Below are 20,262 nucleotides of genomic sequence, written 5' to 3'. Positions count from 1 at the left end.
AACTCATGTAGAATCCTATGAAAAATTAACCATTGCAAACCCATGTAGAATTGTATTAAAAATTATCCATTGCAAACTTATGTAGAATCCTACATTGCAAACCCATGTACAATAGAATTGTATGAAAAATTATCGATTATAAACCCATGTACAATCGTAACAAAAGTAATGAAATAAAAAAAAAATTGCGCCAAGTGAAAGTAGAAACTTGTACCAGTGGAAAATTAAAGTTGCAGACATATATAGAGTCGTATAATGAATCAGTAAAAATTTAAATTTGCAAATGTAGAATCGTACCATAAAAAAACTTATCTTTTAAAAAAAAAGATAAACAAGATGCCAAGTCCATGCGCCATGTGAAAAAGAAATAAAAAAATTTTAGTTAAAAAAACTGGGAGCGCTGCTAAATAATATTCTAACAATATTAAAATTAAATTGTTACTTTTAAACTCATTACAGTTAAAATATGTTTTGTGTTTAAATTAATTAATGTTACTTTAAGGTGCATTGTAATTTTGAAACTTAGCAGCGCGCTTAATTTTTCATAGGATTCTACATGAGTTTGCAATGGTTAATTTTTCATAGGATTCTACATAGGTTTGCAATGGGTACGATTCTACATGGGTTTGCAATGGTTAATTTTGCCTAGGATTCTACATGGGTTTGCAATTGTAGGTGGTGTCAGGATAGTTTTAGATGATGTCAGGGCGTAATTCTAATAAGGCTTCTAGTGGATCTTAACAAAGGATCTTTATTAGGTTAAACTGTACTCGATAGGACACGCACGACGGCTCACTGCCGTATATCTGTCCAACCGCTCTCCCTTTCCGCGGGGGACTGACCTTCTTAACCTTCTCCCTTCTTTCTTACGCAGCGCCGCCAGGGGGGGAGAGGAAACGTAATTCGCCGCTCACGCGTGTATATAAATGAATATCGGTAGAATAATAATTCGCCTACAGTCGGCCAGCCTGACATTACGACCGTCTCGGTCGTACGTATAGGAACAAAACGTATTAAGTAAATATAGCACTTTACTTTCTCTCTCATTTGTGGGAACCAGTAAATTTGCCTAATGTTAGCAATAACTTTATCGAGGCCGACATGGCCAATGTCATCATGACACGTACGGATTACATTACTTTCCATTGATATCGGTACATAAAATAAGAGTTTTTTACCCTTATCTTTACGGTAAACAAGACCGTCTCGCAATTCAAAGAATTTATCCTCAGATTTTTCTAATTTATTTCGAATGTTTACTATATTTACATCCCGATCTTGTTGAATAGATAAAGTTCGGTCGAACGAATTTGCTTCTAATGTCAGAATGCTATGACATCGACTCAACGCGTCGACATGATTCATCTGTGTACCGGGTCGATGTACGATTTGATAACAGTATTGCTCTAAAAATAATGCCCAACGATATATTCGCGGATTAACTGTCTGTTTACTTAAGTCGAGACTACTCAAATATTTTTTTCCTTTTAACCGATCAATATGATCATCTATCAACGGTGTGGGAAAATTGTCTTTCACAGTAATCTTATTTATTTCACGGAAGTCGACACACAGTCGTGACTCGCCATTTTTCTTCTGCACGAGAACGATTGGGCTAGCGTAGGGTGAATTACTCTGCCTAATTGTACCTGTTTTCAATAAGTCGTCTAATATTACTTGCAACTTTTCTTTATCGGCATACGTTAAACGCCTAGGCCGGAAGGTAATCGGCTGTTCATTTTTTAATAAAATTTTCATCTCGGTTTCCGGTTCGCTCGCATCCGAATCCCATTTATCAACGTATTCTTTGTTATACAATCTTCGAACGCTTTCGACTACATGCGATTCGACACCGGGATTAATATTCAATTCTTCTCCAACTTTTACAGGATTTTCGAGATATTCTATTTGCATAATCTCGGTATCAAAATTGTTCTCGCTTGTCGACTCGTTTCTCCTAGTAATCTTTACCGTTTTACCTAGTTCGATTTTTATTAACGGATCTCGACAAAAATCGCGACCAAGTAATGCCGCACACGACATTGTTTCGTTCGGTACTACCAGAAAACGTAGCTGAATATTAATTCTTTCGATTTCGACTAATTTCGAAAAGGTGCCTATTACGCGAACAGGGGATTTATTTACTCCACAGAAACAATCGCCGTTAGGAGGTAGCGGTTCGCGCAAACTCGTCGGAACATACTCAGTTTTTATGAGGCTCACTGGGGAGCCGGGATCAACTATCGCGTCTACTGTATATTCACGATCCATATCCCCTTCAAAGGACACCGAAAACTTTAACTGTACACAATACGGATCGCTAACGGGTATCGGTTCGATCAAGTTCACAACGTTCGTCGACTCGGGTTTCGACTCTTTCTCGGGACAGTCTTTTTTCAAGTGGCTGGCTGAACCACATCGATGACAGCCTCCCTTAACTTTCTTCGGGTGTGAACATGCGGATGCCAGATGTCCAACTCCCTGGCAGTTATAACATTTAATTATCTTTCGGCGTGGTGTCAAATCTGCACTCGACGATGCTGGATTTCCTTTAAACGCTGAACTCTCCTTCATCGACAATTTCCCATCCTTTTGGATATTTCCTTGATCACTAGGTTTCTTCCATTCGCGATCAGGGAACTTCTTCGGGTGTAGCGTCAATCCTTTAAATGCCTCCAACAAATCCGACTGAGACTCGAACTGCATAATACGTGCTTGATCTCTGAAATTGCGATCAGGTATACCCTCGATGACATAATCGACAACTTCGTCATCTACTATCGGTACCCTATTAGCGAGGATTATTTTATCATGGAAGTAACTCGTGAATGATTCATCCGTCCGCCATGCTCTCTCTTCGAACTTCTTGCGTAGGGACAATCTTGATTGACGAAGGTCGAACATTCCCTTCATGGCCGCCAATAGATTTTCTATACTAAGGGTAAGATGATGTGGTTTAGAGTGAAACCACTCGGATGCACGTCCTTTTAATTTAGAGCTTATTAAAATTCTTGTCGCCGCATCATCCAAGGCGTACGACACTCGCAGCAATTGTACCTGCTGTTCCCATTTCCAGAACGTACCCTCACTGCCGTCGAATTCGCTCAACAAGTCGCGAATAGCCCTTACACTTTCGCTCATCGGTGGACCATTACGTCTTCTTCCGCCATCATTCATCTGCGGTGCTCCATGATCTTCGATGTTCTCTCGTCTAACGATATCTAATTCACGTTGAAGAAGAGCTCGTTCTCTTCTAAGTAGTTCATTTTCTCGTCGAATCAAGTCATTCTCAGTCAAAGGACCTTCAACGGATGCGTCGTCACTTACTTGGCTTTCATTGTCCTTGCCCGCGACGGCATCCCTCGATTCATGGCCCGCGTCAATCGGCTGATCGACACCGCGGCTCTGCCGTGACCTCTGTTCATCCAGTGTGGTCCATATCTCCGGGTCATTGGCAGTCAATCGATCTATCAGGTCAGCTTTGTTACCGGTCGCCGGCAACTTCTTCTCGCGGAGAATGTCCTTAATCTCGGCAAGCGTATACGCACTCGGCGGTCTCGCCATTGTTAGTGACACACTGCACTTCCCTTTTCTATACGTCCTAGCACACAGCGACGTGTTAATAAATGTTTAACCTCAGTCAAAATGTTCGCGACACACGTCGGCACAATTAGCACACAGCAAAGATTCGCGGTACACAGCGCGAATTACCGTCAAAATATTCACGACACACAGCGCGGAATATTCTATCTCACAGGGATATCGCGTTACGCGTCGATTCACCGCGCGCGATACGTGGACTCGCTTTCTCTCGTACGCGGCGGAACAATTAGCACGCAGCAAAGATTCGCGGCACACAGCGCGAATTACCGTCAAAATATTCGCGACACACAGCGCGGAATATTCTATCTCACAAGGATATCGCGTTACACGTCGATTCACCGCGCGCGATACGTGGACTCGCTTTCTCTCGTACGCGGCGGAACAATTAGCACGCAGCAAAGATTCGCGGCACACAGCGCAAATTACCGTCAAAATATTCGTGGCACACAGCGCGGAATATTCTGTCTTTTAGCACGCAGCAAAGATTCGCGGCACACAGCGCGAATAACCTTCAAAATATTCGTGGCACACAGCGCGGAATATTCTGTCTTTTTGCACGCAGCAAAGATTCGCGGCACACAGCGCGAATAACCGTCAAAATATTCGTGGCACACAGCGCGGAATATTCTGTCTTTTTGCACGAGCAAAGATTCGCGGCACACAGCGCGAATAACCGTCAAAATATTCGTGGCACACAGCGCGGAATATTCGGTCTTTCAGCACGCAGCAAAGATTCGCGGCACACAGCGCGAATAACCGTCAAAATATTCGTGGCACACAGCGCGGAATATTCGGTCTTTCAGCACGCAGCAAAGATTCGCGGCACACAGCGCGAATAACCGTCAAAATATTCGTGGCACACAGCGCGGAATATTCTGTCTTTTAGCACGCAGCAAAGATTCGCGGCACACAGCGCGAATAACCATCAAAATATTCGTGACACACAGCGCGGAATATTCTGTCTTTTAGCACGAGCAAAGATTCGCGGCACACAGCGCGAATAACCTTCAAAATATTCGTGGCACACAGCGCGGAATATTCTGTCTTTTAGCACGAGCAAAGATTCGCGGCACACAGCGCGAATAACCTTCAAAATATTCGTGGCACACAGCGCGGAATATTCTGTCTTTTAGCACGAGCAAAGATTCGCGGCACACAGCGCGAATAACCTTCAAAATATTCGTGGCACACAGCGCGGAATATTCTGTCTTTCTACTCGAGTAACACAAGACACGGTTTTCTCTGCATCGACCACAACACTTGGTCGTACTTTTCAAAGTCCCGTGTATCTCTCGTGCGTGTATTAACCTCACGGATCCTTCGCTAACTTCTTCTTCGATCCCACTTCTGAAGTTGTAGGTGGTGTCAGGATAGTTTTAGATGATGTCAGGGCGTAATTCTAATAAGGCTTCTAGTGGATCTTAACAAAGGATCTTTATTAGGTTAAACTGTACTCGATAGGACACGCACGACGGCTCACTGCCGTATATCTGTCCAACCGCTCTCCCTTTCCGCGGGGGACTGACCTTCTTAACCTTCTCCCTTCTTTCTTACGCAGCGCCGCCAGGGGGGGAGAGGAAACGTAATTCGCCGCTCACGCGTGTATATAAATGAATATCGGTAGAATAATAATTCGCCTACACAATGATTAATTTTTCATAGGATTCTACATGGGTTTGCAATAGGATAGGATTCTACATGGGTTATTATATACTCAATCCGACTACTTGTTTCCTCAAAATTATATCAAGTAATTGTGTAAATAATTTTTCCTAAAATATTCAAATAATTATATCAAATAATTATGTAAGTAATTTTTCTCAACATATACAAAACCAAAGAGCTTTTTGTTTAATCTCGTCAAAATAAAAGTCATTTTAAATCGGTTTAAATCATTTAAGTTATTTTTAATGAAATAGTAATCATATTTTATCATATGTCGAATATTTTACTTTCTTCTTTAACAAATTTTTTTTATCGTCGTCAAAATTGCCAAAAAATAAATATAGTGTCGTCAAAGTATACAATGTCGTTAAATTAGTCAATTTTTTATTTTAAAATAGTTTAACGACGTCGCCAAAGTATACGATTTATCGTTAAAATTTTGACGACCGTCGTCAAAATAGTCAGAAGTCGTCAAAATAGTCAGAAGTCGTCAAAATAGTCAGAAGTCGTCAAAGTAGCTAATTGGTACTAAAAATCGTCGTCAAAATGATCGATTGACACATATATATATATATATATATACCCACACAGAACATGACATCCAATGGATGTCCATATAGCCTCCATAGTTCCATGGAACATCTATCTCCACGATGGACGCTGTATAGATCTCTAATAGATCTCCATATTATCTCCGCGATAAAATGATCGTCTGTAAATCCATCATAGATGTCTAATAGATATCTATGATAGATGATAGATGAATAAATATTAAATATATTTGTATACGTATTATTTCTTTTACTTTTTAACAAAACATTTAATTTTAATTTAAATATTATTTATAATTCTCAAATGTATTGAAAGTACACTTAAAAACATGTGATATTATATATCCTATTTTTAATTTTCTAAAATTTACAAATTCAACTTTACTAAATTCATGAATATAATATAAATATATTAAATAATAAAATAATAACACTAAAAACATTATGTTTCTAGTTTCGCATTTGCTACTTCCATTCGACATCCATTAGACGTACTCATAGATGTCATATGGATGTAATACAGAGTAATTATGGATATTTCAAAAAATGATGAATGGATAATGGATATCCATTAGAGGTTACATATGTAGATGAATAATGAACATCTACTAGAGATTATGTAGATGATTTATGGATGTTTCTAAAATATTTCTAGCTTAATTATTAAAGAAGACAATTGGAAACACACAAAAATACAGAAATTGTAAAAAATTTTTCTGTTTTTATTGTAAAATTAATAATAATCGCATATACAAATAAAAAATATACAAATCAATATAAATAAAAAATATTTTGCAATAACGGACGAATACATTAATAAAAACGTAATAAAAGAAATTTTTATTGAATTTGCAATTATATATTTAAAATAAAATACGTTGAACTCTGAAAACTATATAACTTATTATACTAATGTAAATGTATATGGATTGTCCATCTGAAACATACGTAAAATCTATTAATAATAAGGTTATTGTAAGATTTAGACAATAAGCGCGAATTAACCAATCATAATGAGAGATAAGAAGACTCGCGAGAATTATTTCAAAAATACTATGGTTGATCAGTTCGCTTTTACTATCTAAGTCTTACAGTATTTATACTTTTCTCTATATGTAGCTTACAGTGCTTTTAGTTTTTTTTACTTTAAAGTTGCGTTTCGATATTTATTATACTCAGTTTTTTGAAAATCTATATTATTAGTACATATATATGTAACTGTATAGTATTTTCAGTAATAATGGAATACATTCAATATGTTTTATTGCCGCTTACGTATCTTTATGTGTGTCATTGAGGCAATGTAAAATTTTTATTTACATGCAATGGCTTTAGGGCCTGAGGGCCATTGCACTGAATAATATTTTAGCATAAAATCGATGACACACATGTTAAATTTTTATTTATTTAATTTTTTTAAGAAGTCTCAGATCTGCATATATAAGTTATTTGAAACTTGTATATTGCGTTTCATCATTGACTTCCATGAAAATAATCTGAAAATAAACTGGATGTATTATTGCACATAAACAAAAATAGTGACAACAAATAAAAAATTCTGCAATATAACATAATTACACTAGTTAATTACCAAGCTATGTGTATTAAATAAAATAATTCATGTATTTTTTACTTTTTGATATTAATGAATTTTTTAGGATATTTGCATTATTCTTTACTTTGTAGCCAGATTTTAGGATTACTTGAATACCATCGGAAAATTCAACCACGATGAATCCTTGATCTGACATCTTCCTGTGAAATTTAAAAAAAGCATTTACGAGTAATCATGTTAACAAAGATATCGATTTGTATAAACTATGTATATATATATAATATATATAATATATATATATATATATATATATAATGTGTGTAAAAAAGAATGTCTCAATTCAAAATTTTATCAGAATTTACTTTAATTTTTTATTAAACAAATAAAAACTCCAGATACAAATATTATAAATGTACAGTACTTATAAGCGGTATCACTGCGAAATATCTTTCATTTTTGTATGGCACTTTTACAAATTTGTAATTGATTTTATTCAAAGGCCACGTTTGAATGTCAGATAATTTACTTACTTTGAAAATGTTTAAATGACTAGAATTACATATATTATTATAAAGTTCTTCAACAACTTTAAATTTACGACCAACTGCAATATAATTGCCATCACTCGATGTTGCAATATTTTTCAAATAGACAATATCCTTTTCTATAAGACAACAATTGTCGGAAGATTTGATTGAAATAATAAAATGAGAAAATTCAACCTTCGAAAATTGTGGATTGAAACAACCTGATATTAACGGTCCTTTCTCATGTCGATTCTTTACACATATTTTTGAAATGTCTGCATTGTTAGATTTGATTTTATGAAAACTCATTTCCGCATAGCGATTGTTAATTTGCTCTAATGGTTTCTCAGATTTTCTTAAAAGAGATTTTAATTCTTTCATAAAATTTTCAAATGGAAAAGCACTAAAAGTATTTAATGGCCCAAATTGTTTTACGTTATCAGTTATATGCAGAAGACCGTGAATATTATGGGATACAAATTCGGGCCCGTAAATTTTGATGAAACATTCAACAAAATGTTTAAATAATTTATTTGCATATTCAATATATTCGACTGTACTATTATTTTGGCATAAAATGCGAGTAGCAACATGTAAAGTTAAAAAGTTTGAAAATATATCAGAATTTACTTCTTTTTGTAATACAATCGGACCGGTATATAACAAAAATTGCCTTAATTCGGTTGCTTTCCATTGTGCAAAATCTTGAATTTCTCGCGGTCTTCTTGCAAATTCTTTTGGAATAAAACGTCTCATATCGAGAAGAGATTGAGAAATACTTTTTATTCGTTGCGATGATAAACATCTAGATTTAAGAGGACCACTTATCCATAATTTTATTAATTTCTTAACAATGCCAATGCATATCAAGTGCATGTAATCTAATGGAATTTAAGATACAATGTCAAAATTTGAAATGTTTAATAAAATAGAACGACCGAGATGATATTCTTCTTGAGTTTGATTACGAAAACTTACGTCTGTTCTTTTTTGCCAATCAAAACCGAGAAAACAAATTCTGTTAGCGATAAATTCACCTTCAATTGTACATTTTGAACAGCTAAAATAACCAGTATGTCCTTTAGTAAGTGTTATGAATGATTTTGCAGGAGCATCACATACTATAGAGTGTATTGAAACTGGAAATGTTGTTTTATTATAAGTTACGCCTTTATCAATCAAAACATTTATATCTTTTACAAATTGTTTTAAAAATTCATTTGCATCCGCGGGCTTGGTTTTACCAAAATAGCAACCAATAAGAAATACTTTTCTATGAGGCATAATTCGACCTAAAATGGGCCATAATTGATTCGAGTTAGATCGAGATATCGGCAAACCATCAATACCGATTTGAATTTTAATAGAAGATAAAACTGTACTATTATTCATACCATTACTTGCAGATAAAAATTGTAGAATACCGTATTCAATACCGATATGACAATATTGACCAGGAAACATATCAGTAATAACAGAAGATCGTGGTGTACGTAATAATGTCTTTGCACATTTTGGCAAATTAAAAAAAATTGGATGTACTTTTTTCAAACCAGACAATAAATGTGATAAAGCTACATGAGAAATATGATGCGTGATAGCCCATTGTATTAAAAATGCCTCAAAATCATTGTTTTCTTTTTCTAAATTATTATTATTATCATCCTCTATTATAAAAGTTCGTACTAATGTATTGTTCAAGGAAGTATCAGATTCGAAAATGTTCGTTTCCTCGGAAAATGATAAATTCGTTGTCTCTTGTACAAATGCGGAAAGAGCGTTATTAAAATTGGCGTGTAGAATTTCATCATTGTCATTATTCAATACGGAATTATTTTTAATTACACGCGAATTGGTTCTAGGTTCTTCATTATTACATATAAGCGGAAATAATTCATCACTCTCTTCTCGAATTAATCTACGGCGATATCTCGTTGAAATACGCGACGGATATTTGCGCTTCGGCATAATTATATATATATTGTTGTGTTTTAATATAAATGAAAATTATTTAGTAAAAAATATAGACTATGCACTTGCCTTATTTTCTGAATAACTCCTGTCCTGTCCAATATATAGTATCTTCTTTCCTGATAGCAATACGTGCGTCGGACACAATCCACCGTTTCGGAAGAGAGGATCAGGAATGCGAAACTGAGTGCGATCAACAACGTCGTTGCAATCGTCGTTGCTAATGAACAAACATAAATTAATTTACGGCGATATCTTGTTGAAATACGCGACGGATATTTGCGCTTCGGCAAGATTTTATATATGTATGTATATATAATTATTGTTATGTGTTTTATTATAAATGAAAACTATTTAGTAAAAAATACGGACTACGCACTTACCTTATATTTTGGATAACTCCTGTTGTCCAATATAGTATCTTAATTCTTTCCTGATAGCAATACGTGCGTCTGACACAATCCGCTGTCTCGGAAGAGAGGACCGAAAATGCGAAGCGAAGTGCGATCAACAACGTCGTTGCAATCGTCGTTGCTAATGAACAAACATAAATTAATTTACGGCGATATCTTGTTGAAATACGCGACGGATATTTGCGCTTCGGCATGATTTTATATATGTATGTATATATAATTATTGTTATGTGTTTTATTATAAATGAAAACTATTTAGTAAAAAATACGGACTACGCACTTACCTTATATTCTGGATAACTCCTGTTGTCCAATATAGTATCTTAATTCTTTCCTGATAGCAATATGTGCGTCTGACACAATCCGCCGTCTCGGAAGAAATGAGCGGGAACGCGAAGCAAAGCGCGATTAACAACGTCGTTGCTATAATCAACGACGTTGCTATAGTTGATCATAGCAACGACGTTGTTGATCGCGCTTTGCTTCGCGTTCCCGCTCTTTTCTTCCGAGACAGCGGATTGTGTCAGACGCACGTATTGCTATCAGGAAAGAATTAAGATACTATATTGGACAACAGAAGTTATCCAGAATATAAGGCAAGTGCGTAGTCCGTATTTTTTACTAAATAGTTTCTTCATTTATAATAAAACACATAACAATAATTATATATATATATATATATATATACATATATAAAATCATGCCAAAGCGCAAATATCCGTCGCGTATTTCAACAAGATATCGCCGTAAATTAATTTGTGTTTCTTCATTAGCAACGACGATTGCAACGACGTTGTTGATCGCACTTCGCTTCGTATTCTCGGTCCTCTTTTCCGAGACAGCGGATTGTGTCAGACGCACGTATTGCTATCAGGAAAGAATTAAGATACTATATTGGACAACAGGAGTTATCCAGAATATAAGGCAAGTGCGTAATCCGTATTTTTTACTAAATAGTTTTCATTTATAATAAAACACATAACAATAATTATATATATATATATATATACATATATAAAATCTTGCCAAAGCGCAAATATCCGTCGCGTATTTCAACAAGATATCGCCGTAAATTAATTTATGTTTGTTCATTAGCAACGACGATTGCAACGACGTTGTTGATCGCACTCCGCTTCGCATTCCTGATCCTCTCTTCCGAGACAGCGGATTGTGTCAGACGCACGTATTGCTATCAGGAAAGAATTAAGATACTATATCTGACAACAGGAGTTATCCAGAATATAAGGCAAGTGCGTAGTTCGTATTTTTATTAAATAGTTTTCATTTATATTAAAACACATAACAATAAAATTATATATATATAAAATTATGCTGAAGCGCAAATATCCGTCGCGTATTTCAACGAGATATCGTCTTTTCATTTGAAAATTTTATGAAGGAATTACAATGTCTTTTAAGAAGATCTGAGAAACCATTAAAGTAAATTAACAATCACTATGCGGAAATGAGTAAAATCTAACAATGCAGACATTTCAAAAATATGTGTAAAGAATCGACATGAGAAAGGACCGTTAATATCAGGTTGTTTCAATCCACAATTTTCAAAGGTTGAATTTTCTCATTTTATTATTTCAATCAAATCTTCCGATAATTGTTGTCTTATAGAAAAGGAAATTATCTGTTTGGAAAATATTGCAACATCGAGTGATGGCAATTATATTGCAGTCAGTCGTAAATTTAAAGTTGTTGAAGAACTTTATAATAATATATGTAATTCTAATCATTTAAACATTTTTAAAGTAATTGAATTATCTGACATTCAAAGATGGCCTTTGAATAAAATCAATTACAAATTTGTAAAATTGCCATACAAAAATGAAAGAGTATTTCGCAGTGATACCGTTTATAAGTACTGCACATTTATAATATTTGTATCTTGAGTTTTTATTTGTTTAATAAAAAATTAAAGTAAATTCTGATAAAATTTTGAATTGAGACAATCTTTTTTACACACACTATATATATATATATATATATATATATATATTATATATATTATATATATATATAGTTTATACAAATCGATATCTTTGTTAACATGATTACTCGTAAATGCTTTTTTTAAATTTCACAGGAAGATGTCAGATCGAGGATTCATCGTGGTTGAATTTTCCGATGGTATTCAAGTAATACCTAAAATTTGGCTACAAAGTAATAAGAATTATGCAAATATCCTTCACATTTAAAAACGGATCAACAAATTCGTAAGGCAATTGAAAAAGAGGAAAAGCCGAGTTCTTCCTGGTCTTCCTTTAAAATTAAACGGATTTTTGGCGAGTATTGTAAGTATTTAAATAAAAAAGCTTTTATGATGCTTCAGTTTTACTTATTCTTTATACTTATATTAATATATTTTTAACATTTTCAGCGTCCTTACAGAAAGCTGATGCGGTAGCAGAAAAGGCCTTATATACATCAGATATGGATACTGAAAAAGAGACGAAAAAGTATAGAAAATATAGAGCGAGAAAAGATATATATTCATCCGAAAGCGAAGAAGAGGGCACAAGTGCAACTTTACCGTCTGCTCCATGTCCTCCTGTGAAACGTAATTATGAATAATTCTAATATTGCATATATGTATGTTAAATACATTATATATATACATATATATATATATATAAATATATATATAATATATATATATATATATATATATATATATTATATGTTAAATACATAATAGAAAAACTATAAATTTTACATGTATATAGATATAAAATTCATATCTTTTATATGTGTGTGTGTGTTAACATATATTTTATTATGCATATAACACATATTGTGTTTAATCAAATTAAAGGTCAACGACTGTACAATACAAATGAAGCAGTTCAATGTGAAAATACATCAGGTTCCACTATATATTTTTCGGATTCTACAAAAAAACACAAAGGATCATCACAAGTTTCAAACTTGAACTCCACATCATCTCAACAAGGTGAGTAAATTCATTACATATTTCCATGTAATAATATAATACAATGTAAAATTTCATATTTGTAAAAAAATATCACAGTATTTAATTATTAAAAAGAATTAATTGTTAAAAATTATTTTAAAAAATTTAAAAAAGTATTCCATAATTTTATATACACACATGAAACATTTAAAATAATACATAATAACAATATTAATAAAATATCTCAGAAATTATAATAATACCTGCTATACTCACATAAAGTGTGTTTACATTAAATGTATATTTATAATATATTTCATGTACAGATGCAAATGACAACGATACTTCATACGAAATAGATGAAGAACCATGCATCGTTACAAAAGAAAAAAATCGAAACAATGTAGTACATAATCGACATGTTAATAAAATTAAGGAAGTTGATCGATCTAACATATATGCGCGAGAAAATCGATATACAAATGAGGAAAAAGAAAATAACAATTTAAATGATCAGTCTTCACAAGCTGCAATTAGTAAGTAAATATATAATAAAGATATAAGGCATAAAATATAAGGCATATTTTAACAATAATTTTTTTAAATATTATATGATTTTATACATAATAGATTCTCGACGTAACTATATATATATATATATATATATATATATATATATATGTATACATGTATTGTATAGTTTCAAAGCATCTATTATATGTAATGTTTCACTACAATTAATTGTTTAAATTTTATGCATAGTTATACATATATGTATAGAATTCATTTTTAAAATGAATTTTATATGCATTTGAAAAAGGACTCAAAATTGATGACATATAAATGAATTCTTTTCGAATATCTTGTGCTATCTGGGTATTTAACTTTGTGTGTGTGTGTGTGTGTGTATTTGAAAAAAATGAAAAAAAAATAATTATAATTTATACATATTTTAATATTGTACAAAACTATTGATTTAAAAAAAATTAACACTATTAATTTCAAATAATTTCGAAAAGCAACATTTTATATATATTCTTTTTATTGTTAAAATAATTATATACATATATCAAAATAATACATCGTCTTGTCTGCTGTATTTCTTGATAAATCAACATGTGTAATGCAACTTTAATTCATGTTTTATATATATATATATATATATATATATATATATATATTACATACATTTATATGCATACAATAATACGTTACTGGTGTGTGTGTGTGTGTGTAGTATAAATTTCAAAAATCTACATTTTGTTCTTTTTATTAGTAAACCTCTATTTACTATCTATATACCGAAATAACACATATGAACTTTTATATAGTATATAAAATAATAATATATAGTATACAAAACTATATATTATTTCGATATACTAATAGAGTTTTACTAATAAACGAAAAATGTAGATTTTTGAAATTTACATGATATATATACACACACATTTTATTCGTTTATTAATAATTAAAAATGCTATTTACAGTGGATCATTTAAAGAGATTGACTAGAGAAATAGCAACTGTAAAATACGATATGAGACAAGCACTATCTCTATTGGATATTTTAGTGGACAAAAGCAACAGAAGCACAGAATGTGAAAATACGAGATTTTCTTACAAAGGCGCTGAAAATCGATTTCCTTTAGAAACTAGAGCCCAATTAACGGAAATTGAGGAAATTTTAAAAACTGCTAATTCCCAAGAGAACACTGAAATAGTAAGTTAGCACATATCTATATATTTTAGTAACTGAATACATAGGGTGAACCATTCATAAACGTTAACGATACTTTGTAAATTTTGTAAAATGTACGGTCTGTCCCAAAAGTTCCCGAACTTTCGGGAACTTTTGGGATAGACCGTGTATGTATCCTAAAATATACATATGAAGAAATGTCTTATATAACAATAATTAGTGTCATGGTTTTAATACGAGGGACATATGATAGGACCATATAGTTTTTGCTTAGCCTTTTTTTTATCAAGATATAAAGGTCACTTTTATTTTTTTAATTGAGTATACCCAACAACATTTAAAAAATCGAAAGTGACCTTTACATATATTTCGATAAAAAAGCAAAAGAGCAAAAAAATAACTGGTATGGTATCATATATGTCCCCCTTGGTACTTGCAACTTTTGTCTAAAATCTTTTTCTTAATTGAATGCATATGTTACAAGATATTTTTGTCATTAACATTATAAATGGTTTACCCTATATATAATATATTTCCAATTATTATCAAATTTATAAGTTTATTGCATAATCAATTTTCAGTAAACGTTTCAATTCACAATAAAATGTATTATGAAAAATAATTGGAAATTACTGTTAAGAAAAAGAGATCGTTATTAACTTTAATAATAATATTACTTTTATTCTTATTATAGCGCGCATATATACAAGCAATTGGTGGAACAGGCGTCGATGATGCGGTAAAGAGGACACTTTATAAAGCATTCTCAAATAAATTAGCGGAAAATTACAATTGGGAAGGCCGACGTGGAAAATATCCATTACAAAATTTAGAGTTAATAAAAATTATTTTCAGTAAGTTTATACGTTGTTTATAAATAATTAATTTATAAACAAAAATGCCTTTGAATATATATATACAGAGTGTATAAAAAAGTATCGAACGGTGAAATATCTCGAAAATTAAACATTAAATATTTTCAGGATCCATACTTCACAATATCTCGGATTCTGATCGAACAAAAATACAACGAAGAGTCATGGAGTGGTTTAGGCATTCCAAGGCAAGACACAATAATGAAAAAAAGCGGACCGTTAGAGACGAAAACAATGGTTCACCCGATCGCCATTCATCAATGGAAAATTCAAATTAATATAATCTATCAAAGATCTTAATAATCTATAATAGAGTAAAATCTATAAAAGATCTATAAAATTAATAATATATAAAAGAAAAAGTACATTATTATAAAATAGTAAAAAATATATTTTATTTAATACCACATAGCTTGATAATTTTAATTTGTTGTCACTATTTTTGTTTATGTGCAATAATAATACATCCAGTTTATTTTCAGGTTATTTTTATGGAAGTCAATGATGAAACGCAATATACAAGTTTCAAATAACTTATATATGCAGATCTGAGACTTTTAAAAAAATAAAATAAATAAAAATTTAACATGTGTGTCATGAATTCAATGCTAAAATTTTGTTCACGTGTAATGGCCCTCAGGCCCTAAGGCTATTGCACGTAAATAAAATTTTCACATTGCCTCGATGACACACAAAGATGTAAGCGGTAATAAAACGTATTATTAATAAATTTTATGTATGTTTCAGATGGACAGTCCATATACATTTACATTAATTATAATAGTATATAATAAGTCAAATAGTTTTTAGAGTTCAACGTATTTTATTTTATTAAATATTTAATTGCAAATTCAGTAAAAATTTCTTTTATTAAGTTTTTATTAATATATTCGTGCGTTATTGCAAAATATTTTTTATTTATATTAATTGTATATTTTTTATTTGTATATGCGATTATTATTAATTTTACAATAAAAACAGAAAAAATTTTTTACAATTTCTGCATTTTTGTGTGTGTTTCCAATCGTCTTCTTTAATAATTAAGCTAGAAATATTTTAGAAACATCCATAAATCATCTATATCATCTCTAGTAGATGTTCATTATTCATCTATATAACCTCTAATGGATATCCATTATCCATCCATCAGTTTTTTGAAATATCCATAATTACTCTGTATTACATCCATATGACATCTATGAGTATGTCTAATGGATGTCGAATGGAAGTAGCAAATGCGGAACTATGGATGTCTAGTAGAAGTCCATAAGAGTTTACGTGGACGTCTAATGGAGGTTTTGAATTTCCATGATGGACGTCTACTGAGTCCATTAGAGGTTTTTGTTCCGTGCGGGTAATATATATATAAATACACAAATTTATATACATTAAGTGCTTTTTATACCTTCTTCTTCTCTTTTATTCTTCCTTTTCTATCTAAATTTACATGTTTAGTGCACTGTTTGTAAAGAAAAAATAAAATAAAATGAAAAGATATTGATTCTTGCGGTGAAATATTATATTAATATGCAAGTTTTAGTCTTTTTTTTCTAATTTTATTTTATTTATATACATAATATAATGCACTACAAATTAATCTTTAAAATATTTCCTATTACTTTTTGCTACCTTTCTGACAAGTTTTTGTTGCGAAAAAAAAACACATCTCGGTTTAAAAGCAATGAAATTGTCAAGTCATTTTCGTATCTCTGCTGACATCTCACAAACTGTCCAGCTAAAGCATGCTGCATCAACTGGAATAAATGATAATCCGAAGGCGTCAAATCAGGTGAGCACGAAAAAAACTTACCAGCTTAAGTTAAAGATAGTTTACTGAGTGATTTGAGCAATATACGAGGGTCACTATTTATATTTCGGGAATAGGAACAAAAACAAATAGTTAAGGTGCGAATATATTTTTATTGTTTTTCAAAGTACTCGCCACGATGATCGATACACTTTTGCATGCGCTTAAACCAATTTTCAAAGCATTTATTCCATTCCGAATGAGGTATCTCCAAAACATGATTTTTGAACGCTTCAATAGCTTCTTCGGGCGATGAAAATCGTTGACCACGCAGTTTATTCTTCACGGATGGGAACAAAAAGAAATCATTGGGTGCCAAATCAGGGCTGTACGGCGGATGACCCATCAATTCGATGTTTTGAGTGCTCAAATAGTCTCTTGTTTGAGCCGATGTGTGAGAGCTCGCATTGTCATGATGAAGAACAATCCGACGTCTCTTGTTTGTTTTCCTTATTTCACCGAAGATTTCTGGCAAACAGATGGTTGTGTACCACTCAGAATTTACTGTTCTACGATCCTCTAGAGGCACTGTTGCAATATGATCAGTTTTTTCCGAAGAAACAGGCCACCATTTTCTTTGAAGTGCTTCGTGCGCGAACAACTTTCGTTGGATTTGGTTCATCTTGAAACACCCATACAGTCGACTGCTGCTTACTTTCGGGCTCATACGAATATATCCATGATTCGTCACCTGTCACGATTTTATAAACGTCTTTTGAAGCACCGTGATTGTATTTCTTAAGCATTTCTTTGCACCAATCGACACGAGCCTTTTTTTGAGCGATTGTCAAATTATGTGGGATCCAACGCGAACATAACTTTCGCACAGCTAAGTGTTTATGTAAAATCGTATATATGCTGATGGAACTAATGCTTAGGGATGCTTCAATCTCACAATAGGTTACATGACGATCTTGCTTAATCATTTCGTGCACAGCATCGATGTTTTCTGGCACTACAGTCGATTTTGGACGACCTTCACGAAACTCGTCGGACAGCGAACTACGACCACGATTGAATTCACTATACCAGCGATACACAGTGGTTTTTAATGGAGCTTCATCGCCAAAAGTCAAATTAAGTTGATTGACGCACTCTTGTTGTGATAATCCACGTCGAAAGTCGTAAAAAATCATCGCACGAAAATGTTCACGATTCAGTTCCATTTTTTGCCGAGACGAAACTTTCAACTAAATATAAAATAAACAAATAGCGTCCGTATGACAAAATGTTCTGAGTACGTATATCGTCAAAAATGTCAAACTTTACGATGGAACCGTCAGATGGACTCACATGACATCAGTGTTGCCAATTCCCGAAATATAAATAGTGACCCTCGTATGTGACTTATTTTATTAGTAATTTTTTGGTCAATGCGGCATGCTTTAGCTGGACATCATAATTAAAATAAAAAAAAGACTAAAACTTTTGCATATATGTCTATAATGCTTTTCTGATTATTTACATCTATTTTATTTCTAATAAATTAATCTCTGCGCAGAAAATATTTGTAAAATCACAAATATCTTTTTAGCAAACATACCTTTGCACTGTATGTAATGGCCGCTCTCTCGAGAATCAACGCTCTATTGTACTCTAACGCTCTCTCCAACGATTCGCGCAGAAACACCCTTGTAAGTCCGAGCTAATATTGTGACTGCGCCTCCTTTGGCGCGGCTCTGTCCAAGATTATCCTGCAGAGCTCCTTGTTGAGCGATCCTCTAGGCAAATGCGTCAAAATGAGGTATCGATACCAATCCACAAAGTGTCCGAATGCGAGGCAAACCGGGTAGCCAGTCTTCCTGATGCGGATTGTTTCTAACATTCCAGTGTATCTCAGCTGCTCGAGTACACAAGACATGTTAAATTTCATTGGTGCTTTCTCGGTGTTTGGCTTAATGCAACGGACAAACCACGGGTTACATCTATAGGCAAAATGAAAATTTTCACAACTATTCGTCTTTCCTGTCAGTTTTTAATATCTCACCGATATTTAATATCAATTGAAATTACTTACTAAGACATAGATTCCAATAGCTGCTGCAAGCTATCGTGAAATAAGAAGGGTTTCCATAAGAAAGATTTCAGAAGAAGAAGAATCCAAAATGTCCGTCTCTCACTATCTCACACTGCACAATGCCAGGCAGCCGGGCAAGCGAGAAGAAACCGGAACAGGAACATAAGCAGATAGCGTTGTACATACGTATGTACCGTTTCCATATTTAGCGTCAAACCTGAGATTATACGCGCGCGATAGAAAACCGAATCATACTATAAAAGATATTATAGGGTTGTTCTTTATATCTTATGGATGATCATAGTACAATAAATATAAAAATGGAATGATACGCATATATATTATGTATAAAAATATCAAAGTGATAAGATAATTTTCTTTATAATTTTTATTATATTTTTATTATATTTTTCTATATATTTTTATTATATATTTTAATATATAATATATTTATTATATTTTATTATTTATGGTATATTATATTTTATATATTATGTATATATAATTGATAATTTTCAACACGTCCAAGGAGAAAAGAAAAATCTTTAACTTGATTTTTAACATAACCTTCCATTTAACCCGGCTGTTACTATTAACCTTTGATTTACATAACTGTCAAAACGCGCGATCTTCGATTTATATATTTATAAAGA

The 20,262-nt window shown here is 32.6% G+C and overlaps 1 protein-coding gene and 1 pseudogene across 1 annotated transcript; one reads left to right on the top strand and one right to left on the bottom strand.

Annotated features, from left to right (window-relative positions):
• Positions 1 to 731: 731 nt before the first annotated feature.
• LOC146719758 (uncharacterized) lies at positions 732 to 4,005 on the bottom strand. The gene has a single exon (XM_085489563.1). The coding sequence runs from the start codon at positions 3,562 to 3,564 to the stop codon at positions 847 to 849; it is 2,718 nt and encodes a 905-aa protein (XP_085345689.1). The 5' UTR covers positions 3,565 to 4,005; the 3' UTR covers positions 732 to 846.
• An 8,379-nt stretch (positions 4,006 to 12,384) lies between these two features.
• LOC114940960 (uncharacterized) lies at positions 12,385 to 16,210 on the top strand (annotated as a pseudogene).
• Positions 16,211 to 20,262: the final 4,052 nt, after the last annotated feature.

This window comes from Nylanderia fulva, unplaced genomic scaffold, assembly GCF_048542155.1.
Source record: "Nylanderia fulva isolate GAGA-0341 unplaced genomic scaffold, ASM4854215v1 Scaffold876, whole genome shotgun sequence".
Classification (NCBI taxonomy): Eukaryota; Metazoa; Arthropoda; class Insecta; order Hymenoptera; family Formicidae; genus Nylanderia; species Nylanderia fulva.
The sequence above is the reverse complement of the archived record's forward strand: the minus strand, read 5'-3'. Positions and strand labels throughout refer to the sequence as shown.

What these genes read in the sequence shown, in the direction of transcription:
- LOC146719758 (XM_085489563.1), bottom strand. Translation starts at nt 3,564, where the DNA reads ATGGCGAGACCGCCGAGTGCGTATACGCTTGCCGAGATTAAGGACATT.